General features: G+C 45.6%; 1 protein-coding gene across 1 annotated transcript in view; it reads left to right on the top strand.

Moving 5' to 3' along the window:
- DOCK1 (dedicator of cytokinesis 1) overlaps positions 1-12336 on the top strand; it is a 460736-nt gene that overhangs the window by 22811 nt on the left and 425589 nt on the right. The window contains exons 7-11 of the mRNA XM_006880128.1: positions 4024-4159; positions 5509-5666; positions 7794-7875; positions 8289-8424; positions 12048-12120. Coding sequence (XP_006880190.1) covers positions 4024-4159; positions 5509-5666; positions 7794-7875; positions 8289-8424; positions 12048-12120 — 585 coding nt within the window. The remainder of the gene's footprint in view (positions 1-4023; positions 4160-5508; positions 5667-7793; positions 7876-8288; positions 8425-12047; positions 12121-12336) is intronic.

The following is a 12336-nucleotide window of genomic DNA, read 5'->3' as shown; positions in this document are numbered from 1 at the left end:
ATTGACCTTTCTTGTCCCGAGGAGCATCCTTGTGGATTTGAACCTTGTGCCTTTGGAATTGCAGTGCAACTTCTTACCGCTAGGCCACCAGAGCTCCCTCAGAAGGATTTCCCATCGTTGAAATCTCTGTTTATCAAGTGGTGGAGTGAAGAGCTTCCACAGTTTGCCTTTTTCACTGGCCCACAGGGGCACATGACAGTTCTGTAATAAGGAACTGTGCCTTGGACTCAGTAGTTGTCTTGAACTTGTGGAGGCAGTCCGTATAACAGCACTGAGTTCTTTCTGTCGGGAGCCCTGGCCTTGTGGTTGGTAGGCATGTGAACTTCTAACCCAAAGGTCCACCTCTCCGGGTTCGAATCTTCCAGCTGCTGTGGGTGGTGGGGTGGGGGCAGGCAGGCTCCTCCCCTGTGGTTCACAACCTCAGGAAACCTGGCAGGTCAGTTATGAGTGAGTTCTGACTTGATGGCAAAATTTTTTTTTCTTTTTTGGGGTTTTTTTTAAAGTTCTTCCTGTACAATCCCAAGTTCTTAGCATTGGAAGAAACGTTGGCAATCATCTTCTTATACTTTGTCATTAGGTCGTAGCTTCCGGTCTTAAAATATAAAACTGTATCAAAGAGTAAGTTGTTGTGTGACCAGTTGTAACTCATGATGACACTGTGCTTGTCTGAGTGCAGCGGACAGCTGGGGGTTGGGTTTGTCCAAGCAGATCACCGGGTGTCCCTGGATGTACTGCAGCTTACATCCCTTACCTTCTGAGACTGTTAACCATTCATGCCACCCAGGAATTTACCTACAACAAAAACGTTGCCCACGAACACTGGACCTTCAGGTCAGAAGGTAAATAATTGCTTTGTGTAGCTCATGCAGGAGTCCCCCATCCAGGCCTTTCCGGCAGGCAGCCCCGGGCTCCGCTTGCATGCTTTTCAGGAAGGTGTGCTCACCCCATCAAGAGCTCAATGCCATGTCCACGTGTTTCCTGAGACTGAAGGAAAACCAGCAACTCCGAGCTGCTGCTGCCAGGTTCTGGAGCCACGGCAAAGTGGTGGACTCTCACCCGGTTCAGTTGTTCCTGTAATATCAGAGCAGCAAGAACGCTTGAAAATTACAGGTGACACGTTTCCCAAACCTAGACGATACCCTGTCACTTGGAGAGCCGTTAGAATGCACTTATGGGTCTCACTCCGTAAGATTCTGAGTTGATTTACCTGAGATACTGGCTGGAAATCTCAGTTTTGAAAAGTAGAGCTGGATTATGAAGGAGACCAGGTGGCTCAGTGTTTAAGCACTTGGCTGATAGCTGAGAGGCCAGTGGTTTGAACCATTAATTCTTGGGAGGGGGGAGACTCGGCAGTCAGTGTCTGCGAAGGTGCAGCCCTGGAGTCCATCTGTCCCCCGGTCCCAGTGACCTGGAATGACCGATGGACTGGAACACTGAGTTCATGCATCCTCCTCGCCTCCATGTGGCACGTGCAGCTCAGAGCCTGGAAGAGACTGGTCTCCAGTCACTCAGTTTAGACGAATCCTGGGTAAATCAAAGAAACTTCATGTGAAATGAGAATTTTCCTTCTGTTTTCTCCTAGTTTGTAGTTTCAAGTGTGAAGTTTTCTAAAGTGACACTATTTATTGCAAGAAGTTTACATCAGAAATTCTGTGGTTTTTTTGTCCTTTTTCCCCTTGGTGTGTTGGATCCGACTTACATAGCAGGAGATTACCCCCTCTTCTCCGCTGGAGCTTCTGGTGGATTTGAACTGTGTACATTTGTCATTGCAGTGCACCTTCTTGCCACTAGGCCACCAGAGCTTGATCAGAAATACAACTGAAGAAACTTTTTGTTCCTCCACCTCCCCACAGTGAAGGACTTCTGGGAATGGGGTATCAGCTATTGTTACACTGAAACCATTGAAGACCACCTGCTTACAAAGTCGTCCTTTGCAGCTCTGATTTGATTTTCTCTTGGGGGATCATGTTCTGGACTTATGTTCAGAGACTACCTGCTTCCTCTGGCTGCAGGAACCTGCCAAAGTACATTATGCAGTGGGACAGTCTCATTAAGAAGGAAAGTGTTTCCAAATGTAATTGACTAGTTTGATGGGAAATACAGTCCCTCAACAAGACAGTTTTTGCCAGCAGAACTCACTACGCTGTAATTTCTCTAAAATGTGATCCTTTTAGAATATCTGGTTCCTGCTTCAGAAGACAAAATAATCTGAACTAAGATGATAGCGTTGCGGGTTTGATTGTGTTATGGACTATACACTGTTGTTCTCTGAAATGTGTCACCGTGGCTGGGCCGCGCTTCCTAGTTTGTGTGACTGGCTTCAGTTCTTCTTCTCCAGCGGTGCTGTAACAGAGATCCCGCAAGGGTGTGGCTTTAGCAAGCAGAAATCTATTATCTTACAGTTTAGGAAGCTAGAAGTCTAAATTTAGGACACCAGCTCGCTGTCTTAGTACTGGAGATAAAAGTCATTGTTTCCTCCAAGTCTGTAAAGCAGCATTTCCTTGTTGTTGTTATGTGCCATCAAGTTGAGTACAACTCATAGCAACTCTATGAACAACAGAACAACAGCCTCACAATCTCTGACAGACTCGAGCCCATTGCTGCAGTCACTACGCCAGTCTACCTGGTTGAAGATCTTCTGCTCCTTTGCTGTGCCTTGGCTGCTCTCTAAAATTTCTCATTAGAAGAAATGGTCATTATTTTAATTGGAGAATAATTGAGAAACTTGCTTTTCCTTTAAGGAGTGAAGAAAGTGACTCCCCAGGGTTAAGTTCCGTAGTGGTTGTGAGTGACCCTGAATTTCTGTGAAATGTTCATGTTCTCAGCAGCTGAATTGCTGTTGCTGTTGGGTGCTGTCGAGTCCATAGGGATCGCTGTGACCCTGCACTGAGCAGAAGACAGAACTTGCTCATCACTGCGGAGTTGGAGCCTGCTCCTGCCGCCGTGCGACTGTTCATGCCATCAGTCCATCTCGTTTGGCGTCTGCCTCTTTTTCATTGACCTTCTCTTTTTCCCAGCGTGGTGTCTTCCCTTCAGGGGCTCATTCCTCCGGCGGACATGTGAGACTTAATCTCATCACACTTCCTTCTAATGAGCATTCTGACTTTACTCTTTCCAAGTCCAGTTTATTTGTTTCTGTGGAAGCCTCTTGCATATTCCCTGGCCTTTACCAGCAACATAATTTGATGGCATCAGTTCTTCTTTATTATTTCTTATTCATTTGTCCACCTTTGACAAGCATATGAGGTGACGGAAAATTCCAGAGATGGGTCCAGCACACGTGACTCCTCAAAGAATGTGTTGTAGTTTTTTTAAGTTTTTTTTAAAATGACACTTTAACGAGGTGCTTGGTACCAGAACTGTCCAGTGCAGTAGCAGGACTGACTGTCCAGTGCAGGCGGGATATTATTTGCTATCTTGACTGTTGCTTCCATGAGTTTTGATTGTAGATTAAAAAAAAAAAATGAAATCTTTGATGTCAGTCTTTCTCCACTTATGATGTTACTTGGTCCAAGTTGTGAGATCTTTTGTTTCCTTGATCTTGAGATGTAATCTATACAGAGGACTGTAGTCATTGATTTTCATCAGTAAGTGCTCAAGTCTTCTTTACGTTCTACAGGCAAGGCTACACCATGCACAGATTGCAGATGGCTTATGAGTCTTCTTCAAACCTGTTGCCATGTTTTTCTTTATATAGTCTAGTATCGTTCATTATTTACTTAACATCCATATTGAATATGTGTGGTGAAATGTTGGAACCTCAACCCATACTTTGCTCAATTTTAAACCATGCAGTATCTGTTTGAATAATTCTTTTGGTATATACTTTCTGTGTGAGGACAATTAAATGTTCTTGATTTCTCTTTTGCAATGTGTTATGAGCCACATAGTCAAATGTCCATAAAACACAGTATACCAGCCAGTCAGTGGTCAGTACAATGCAGGTAAACATTTTACTAGTAACCTTTGCTTGACTAACCCTTATGATCATGCCCGTAAAGTTCTGAATCCTTCTTGTTCCAGGATTCTGGACTTGGACCTGGTGGTGAGGGATGAGGATGGGAACATTTTGGACCCAGAGCTAACTAGCACAATTAGCCTCTTCAGAGCTCACGAAATAGCTTCTAAACAAGTGGAAGAAAGATTACAGGAAGAGAAGGTAAGCCCAGCTTCTTGCATTATGATCCGGTATACTTGGAGTACCTTGTCTCAGTAACAGTTTGCAACTGTTGGTAAAGTGATGCTCATAATTTGCACTTCAAAAGCACCTACAAGAAGCAGTTACATAGTTTCCTGTGATGACAACTGAAGTGGAGCCCCGGGGCAAAATTCATTGCTGATGACTTGAAAGGCTTTCATCCTTTGAGGGGTGCACAAGCCTCTGCTTCCGCCTCTTTTCACCTGTCAAATGAGAAGCTGTATCTGATTCTGCATTTCCTTTTAGGGGTGGCTGGTGATGTTCCCAAGGAGACACAATGTCTTACTCACAGTCTTCCTGTCCTGTTTCACCTTCCTGGCCTGTAATGATACTTTGTATGTAACACACACAGGATACTCATTTTATTGCACCTCACTTGGCTGCAATTCAAAGACATTGCATTTTTTTGTTTTCTTCTAATAAATTGAAGGTCTGTAGCAACCTTCTATCAAGCAGGGATAACAATGTCATTTCCTGTTTCAAGCTTTCATCATGCCTTTGAAAACTTAGGGAGCTTGGTGGCACTGTCTGTAGGGACCCACAGACTGCTCCTCTGGGGCTTCAAAGCCTCCAGCTGCTCTGCAGGAGAAGAATGGGCAGGGGCAGTCCCCTCCTGTGCTGTTTAGAGCCTCGGAAAGCCCACTGGAGGGTCAGCTAAGGGTTGGTTCAGACTTGACAGCAAAGAAGTTTTTAGTATTGCAGACTTGATAGACTATGGTGTGGTGTAAACATGGCTTTTAGATAGAATTGATCTCCTGAGTGTGGTTCTTTCTTTATTGTGATGATCTGTGACCAAGCATGCAGTATCTCCAACATGCATCTGTCTTCAGAAGTTGACTGCCTGACTCACCATTCATTCAAAAGGTGCTAATTGGGTCAATGGCATATGCCAGGCACCATGAGTGCTGTGATAGTAAGACAGAGGCGTCCTTGGAGCGTCCAGTCTGTGATGGAACCACAGAGCAAACAAGTAATGACGCAAAAATAGAAGGACACAATCACCCTTCTGATCCATTGGCTGGACATTGCAGTTACACGACCCTCAGAAAAGCCTCATTCTGGGCTGTTGGCATGAAGTGGCCGGACTGCTGGCCTTGCAGAGGGCACAGGTTTTGGTTTGGTTTCTCCCAACCCTAGTTGAACGAGTTTATGTCCTGAGAACATGAACTGGTTATAAATAGCTGCAGGAATGGTTTTATGATACTATGCTAGCTAGTTGCAAACCTGTGTTCATTCTGGAGGGGATTTGAAAAAGCAGTCCTTCTCAGTAAGTATGGAAACCTCGGCCTTCTCTTTTGTTTGCCTGCCAGTCTCAGAAGCAGAACATCGACATCAACAGACAAGCCAAGTTTGCCGCCACCCCCTCGTTTGCTTTGTTTGTCAACCTCAAGAACGTGGTGTGTAAAATCGGAGAAGACGCAGAGGTGCTCATGTCACTCTATGACCCTGTGGAGTCCAAGTTCATCAGGTTGGTGGTTCCCTGGACTCCGGCTTCCCTCCTGGTTTATTTTAGGAGAAGACACCTGGGTCCCCTAGAAATCCTATGCTAGTGGGAACCAAGCTGGCTAGGCTTCCCTCAGGAGGGCGGGTGTCCCTGAGGAGTGGAGTGAGGCTGACCTCTGGACCAGGGTATGTACCTGGTCAGTGTGAAGATGGGATATATGTATGGACTCCAGGTGGATCAGTACTTGTACGTTTGAGTGCCTGTTGATGTTTGTTGTGGAGTTCTAGAACTCACCTGTGTGGCCTTCACTTCACTGAAGATTGAAGTGGGCCTTAGTTTTCTGCATGGCCTTCAAGCAGATTTGTATCTGGACCTTGCCAGAATCGGTCTCCTTGCCCTCTTGTTTTGTGTGGTGTCTGTGACCTTTGCCCTGCTGCTCTTTCTTCAAGATGGAACAGGGCCTACCGCGAGAAAGTTCTCAGTTACTGTTTGTTGACTGAAAACATTGTACAACCTTTCTTCACCTCTGATGCCACTTCTACTGTTCCTAGTCTTCCCCTGTGGCCCTAAATTTTGTCCAGATGAAAAATTGGTTTTTAATTTTTTTAAATTAATTTTAATGAACATTTACAGAGATTTTGGCTTTCCATTAATTCATTGTTGCACTATTTTCTCTACCCACCCCAGTTCATTCCTCTTTGTTTTTTCCCCCCCTTGAAAGTCTGTTTTAATTGTCCCATTGCCACAGTGCTTGTCAAAACCAGTTCTGATTATTCTCCTTTGTCAGTGTGTCCTTTGCCATTCCCTATCACTCCTCCCTAAGAGAGATTTCACCCTGATTCATAAGGAAAAGGGGACGGTGTATTCTCTTAGCTATTTACTGCTGAAAAGGGATACTATAGGTTTCAGGGTGAAGATCTTCTCTCACTACTCTAAAGGGCCCCTTTGGCAATAGGAAACACGTAGACTATTGTGGAGATTGATTTTGGAATTTAGATGCACTGTTATCAATTGTGCTTAGCTGTACATGTTCATATCCTTGAAGATGCATCATTGAACTATTGGTAGCCTAGAAGACACAAATTTAACAAGTTAAAAGTACATGAGTCAAAAATTAAAAGCAATAATATTCCAAGTAGAGGTTCTAACAGTGACACAAATCAAGTTACAGAGGGAAGGTAGTTCTTAAAATAGAAGGCTTATTGACTAGCACTTTGTCTCTTATAGTATAAAGGTTAGGAACCACAAGATGTAGAGGCTTAACTATGTCATTTATTGTTCTTAAGTCCTGGACCAAATTCCATCTACCACTGGGTTGTTTTACAGCTCAAAAGTCTGCATGCAGGGCAGAGGTGAAATATGAAAAAATTGTTTATGTTATGTGTGAAGTGTGTTTGTCTGTGCATGTCTGTGTGAAACTCCAAAATCTTCTTTTGTGTTATTTAAAAATTAAAACCATAATATATGACTGAAAGAGGAACACAGGGGTTCATTTCACTCTGCTTCTGACAAGGAAAGGCTCTAGTGGTATAGTGGTTAAGCACTTTGCCTGGTAACCTAAAGGTTGGCAGTTTAAAACCACCAGCTGCTCCCTGGCAGGACGATGTGATGGTCTGTGTCTGTAAGGATCCTGGACATCGTGGGGCAGTTCAGCTCGGTCCTGTGCAGTTGGTACCGAGTCGGAATCCATGTGTAGCAGAAGATTTGGTTTTGCGAGAATTTTATTTCATCTTGGTGCAGGATCCAGTTAGCACTCTTATGTTGTGTTTGATTTGTCCCGGGCTCTGAAATACACAGGAACCATGGTGATTTTTTTTTTAAATACTGTGATCATTCTAGAAAAAGAAAGATGCTGTTTTCAATTGTAAAGTATCATCTGCTAACAATTTCACTGCAGTTAGTACTCGGGATTTTCAGGATGAAGAGTGGACGAGGGTGGTTGTGTAGTCCTTGGTGCTGTGCTGTGTCAGAAATGACATGCTGTTTATAGCGTGACTCTTCTCAGCAATGCTGGTGTCTTCATACGCTCGCCATGTTCCCCGTGTGGCAGATGCCTGTGATCTTAGTTATAAGTCAATGCGAATGGACATTTAGTGTCCTCTTATGTTTGGAAAATGAATTTGCCTTTCTTTCTCTTTTTTCCTTCGGAAGTGAAAACTACCTGGTTCGCTGGTCAAGTTCAGGACTACCCAAAGATATAGACAGACTGCATAATTTGCGAGCTGTTTTTACAGTAAGTGCACCATCCATGTTCCATTTAATCAGCGACTATTGTAAAGACTAGTTGGAGTGACCGCCCCGTGTGCTTGCCACACTTGCACATGAGTCCTCAGATTGTCTGTAATGAGTGAGAATTTATCAAGAGAGTGAGTTTCCCCAGAAGCCCTCTGAGTGAGTCAGTGCCCTCAGAATCATCAAGAGCAAGATTCACCCTTGGCCATCAAGCTTGTCTCTTCAGCCAGTGTTTGGAGTTCACGTACTTTTGAATATTGTTTTTCACATCTTCCTTAACTTGTGGGTAACTTAATGAAAATGCTAAAAATTGGTAGGAACCAGGGGTCTCGATCTGTCTTTCGACTGTGCAGCAGTTGAAATGGCACTGAATAATTTGTCTCCATACTAATTTATGGAAATTCATATTCCTAGGACCTTGGAAGCAAAGACCTGGAAAGAGACAGAATCAGCTTCGTCTGCCAGATCGTCCGTGTCGGCCGCATGGAGCTGAGAGACAGCCACACGCGGAAGCTGACCTCGGGCCTGCGGCGGCCTTTCGGCGTGGCCGGTACTTCAGTTTTCTTGTTTTCTAAAGAGTTTGAGGCCATCGCACTCGCTCTGCAGAAGAGCCACTGTTACTATCAGAGGGTGGGCAGCTCTGATTGATAAGCGTCTCTGCTGGAGAGGGCAGATCTGTTAGGTCTCCGTGTGGTTTCAGTCTGCTTGCTGCCTTGTTGGTCCTTGTGTCCTGCATGCAGATCTTGTGCTGATTTAAAAGGCTCTCCTGTTTCCCTGGGATCACTGGTCTCGGGCCCAGCAGTCCTGGTCACTGGAGGTTTCTCGGGCTCTGGGCTGGGTGACTGGTTCAGGATTTGAATGAGTCGAGAGTGGCCCGTGTGCTGAGGGTGTGGACAGAGGCCAGATGATGATGAGATGCAGCCTCTCAAGATGGTTGCTCCTTACTCACCACATTTGTGCTCTGCTTTCTGGGTGGTGGTACGAATGTGAGAGCCTGGGTTCAGACGGCATGACTTGAAGTGCCTCCCAGCGCCAGCAGCCTCTGCATTTTCTTCCATTCTCTTGCCTAGTTAATCAAATCTCTGCTTTAATCAAGATGACCTGGCGAGACAGTGATGGGAATGCTGGGTTCGGCAGATTCCAGGCTGCCTTGGTGCTTTCATTCTGTGCTGAGGTTTAGCACCTCCAGGTGGGGGAGCAGTTCTGTGCTAAGAATGACTGTTAGGAGATGTGGTTGAATGAGCCTACTCCTGGCGCCCTCATCCACGGGGAAACAGACTGCCTGGCCCCTGTCATCTCGCTGATTGGCCATGGCTCAGACTGTTGTCCTCTAGACAGTTTTTTGGGTTGGTTTTTAGAAGTAGCTCACCAGACCTTTTTTCTTTATCTTGTCTTAGTCTGGAAGCCTTGTCAAAACATTGTAATAGCAAGTTAGCATCCTCTGACCAATGAGTGTGGGCTGTGCTTAAAATGTAGTGAGGAGAAAGCATGCCCTTATCTCCCGTGCAGAGAGCGAGAGTTTTACTCCCAGCCTCCGCTGCCCACTGTGTCTGCTTCTCACTCTCTCTCTCCACTCCCAGCCCCAGTGTTCACTTTATTGTTACCAAGGACACTTCTCTTGCTTGCGACAGTGATTCCCTTTCTGCTGGCCATGCTCTGCCCAGCTCCATGCACCTTCATCTGCTGCACACACCTTTTGGAGCCTGTTTTCCCAGGTAGCTTACACGTGACTCTGTCGACAGGGCAAGGTTCTTCCAAATGAAAATGTGCCCACAGACCTTTATTTAGCCTGATGTTCTTTGCCCTCCTTTGGAAACACTGCTAATTTCTTAATTAAAAGTTGTTTTGTGGTGTAAACTTGGTAGAAAAGTGTGAAAGTTAGGAAAAGATAGAAAGCGTCATTTTTAACAGAATAACTTGGCACCAGGTGCGTTTTCATGGTGCATTTGTTTCTTTCTTTTCCCTATTTGTAGTGTATCCTTTTAAAGTATGAAATGAAATCATACTGTGAACTTTTAACTATTTTTTGTGGTATATAGTTTTTAAAAAAGGAAGCAGATCGTATTACATGCCTATGTTGTTGTTGATTGTCCTCAAGTTGAGCATGATGCATAGCGACCCTATGAACAAAAGGTCTGACGCTCCTCTGTAACTAACGACACTTAGCAAACTTCACAGAGCTTCCAGAGGCATGTCGCTTAGGAAGCGGATGCCGCTTCTGCTTGCAACTGTGTGTCTGTATCTTTTTAAAAAGAAATCATAGCAGAATATCGCAAACATTTCATGGTTTTAGGAGACAGGGTTTTGAGTGGCTGTAGCGCTTGTTGAAGCATTGTTGTGTCCATCTTGGATGCGGGACTGGCCTTGGGGAGTGCTTCCAGTGTTGGTCACAGGAGGGATGTGGAGGACACCCTTGCACTTGTATCTCTGTGTTCACCTGATGGGCTGTTGAAGACCAGTCCCTGGAAGGAGAGTTGATGAGCTGAGGGCATGCACATCTTGGTCTTCTCTTCGTTTTGCTCCCAGCGGTGGGGAAGCCGGGATGCACTTCTGCGTGCTCTCTTCAGGGGGATGGACCAACCTGGCCCCTCTCCCCGCAGTGGGTTTCTCATCACTGTCTTTTTTCTCCCTTTGTTGTCCCTGATTTCCTCTCACTCTCACCTTGATGCCACCTCTCTTCCTGAGCCCCACGCATTCCAGGATCATGGAGCACAACTTGCTCCTTGAGCCTCATGTGGGGTTCTATCCCTCAAGACCCCTCTCTAGGCTTCCTCAGGCCCTGACAAGCCCACCAGAACCTGGGAATGCCACTTCTTTGGATCCACACACGGTTTTGGGTGGGTGAGACTCAGTTGCTCACCATTTCAGCACATGATGGGAGTCCTTAGTGAAAGGCCCACGTTCAGGGCAGAAATGAGTACGCTGCTCTCTTGCCCGTGGTCAGAGGTGGCAATGAGCAAGGAAGGATGGGGCAGAGGAAGTGTCTAGTGTCACCTGTGGCTGAGCTTGGGGATTTTGCTCAGTCATGATCAAGTGAAGGGGGAGTTAGCCTGGGAGATGGAAAGTGTCCCAGAGTGATGCTTGAGTGTGCTGGAGGGGATCACCACTGGTGTTTCAATCTTAGTGCCGGTGCAGACAGGATGTGCCAGCCTCTGCTGTGACGTTTGCAGCTCACTGTCCTCACCCCATGGGGGTGAAGGGGATACATTTAGGAGGAGTTCTCTAGAATGGAAAGAGCTTGGGCCTCCGAAATAGGCAAACCTGGATTTGAACTCTGGCTTTGCCACCTACCAGCTATGGACTGAGCCAATTTATGAAGTCTTATCTTTGAGCCACAAGGTCTTCCACTCTCTGGTGTGTCGTGAGGATTGGCTGGTAAGATGCCCACTCGGGCCAGCAGTGGAGAGCACCAGGGTGATGGGGTGAGCACTTGAAGGTTAACCACTTCGTAGTTGTCTTTAAAAGGCATCCTGTGGATTGTATTGTATTACCACTGGAATGCCGTTGACTTTACTAGAGTTCTGAAGATCCCTGGTGGCTCAGTGCTTAAATACTTAGCCGTTAATAAAAGTACCAGCAGTTTGAACCTGCCGACTGCTGGTGGGAGCGAGATGAGCAGTGAGCCTCCCCGAAGGTTTACAGACTTTGAGGCCGTGGGAGGCAGTGCTCCTCTGTCGCGTGGAGAGGCTGTGACTCAGAATCTACCAGGTGGCAGTGGAATTATTAGATATAAAAACATAATAAACCCTAATATTTAAGAGAGTGTCACAACTCATGTAAGGCTTCGGGGTGGCGCCTCCCCATATAATGACATTTCCCCTCAGTGGCTATTTAAACGTAAACTCAAACCAGTGAAATAAAGTAGAAGTTCAGTGCCTCCTTCATACTTGCTGCCTCTCAGGTGCTCATTGGTGCAGAACATTCTCACCATCTGAGAAGTTCTAGATATTTTGTGAGGGGATTCATTGGGTGAACTCTTGCCATTGGAGTCCAGCCTCATTCAGACACGTTCACTTGCCTTGTAGACTGGACATAATTTGAACTTAAATATAAGAAAATTCTTCCATATGGTTTCTTCTATTCTTTACCAGAAGACATTCTGATATTCAACTGCTTGCTTGTTAGCCTGGTTTACACAAAATAATTGCTGTTCTCTGTGCTCTTTTGCCTCAGTGATGGATGTGACAGATATAATAAACGGAAAAGTAGATGATGAGGACAAACAGCATTTCATTCCATTCCAACCGTAAGTACGCAGCAAAGACCTTCCCCATCCCCGTGTCGGTGTACACCTGTAACAGCTATACCATCCACATAGTGTCGGTGTACATCTGTAACAGCTACACCATCCACATAGTGTCGGTGTACATCTGTAACAGCTATACCATCCACATAGTGTCAGGTGTACACCTGTAACAGCTACACCATCCACATAGTGTCAGGTGTACATCTGTAACAGCTA

Source organism: Elephantulus edwardii, unplaced genomic scaffold (genome assembly GCF_000299155.1).
Source record: "Elephantulus edwardii isolate Elephantulus edwardi_28Jun2011 unplaced genomic scaffold, EleEdw1.0 scaffold00006, whole genome shotgun sequence".
NCBI lineage: Eukaryota > Metazoa > Chordata > Mammalia > Macroscelidea > Macroscelididae > Elephantulus > Elephantulus edwardii.
Note: the sequence above shows the minus strand (reverse complement) of the source record. Positions and strands in the feature narration are given on the sequence as shown.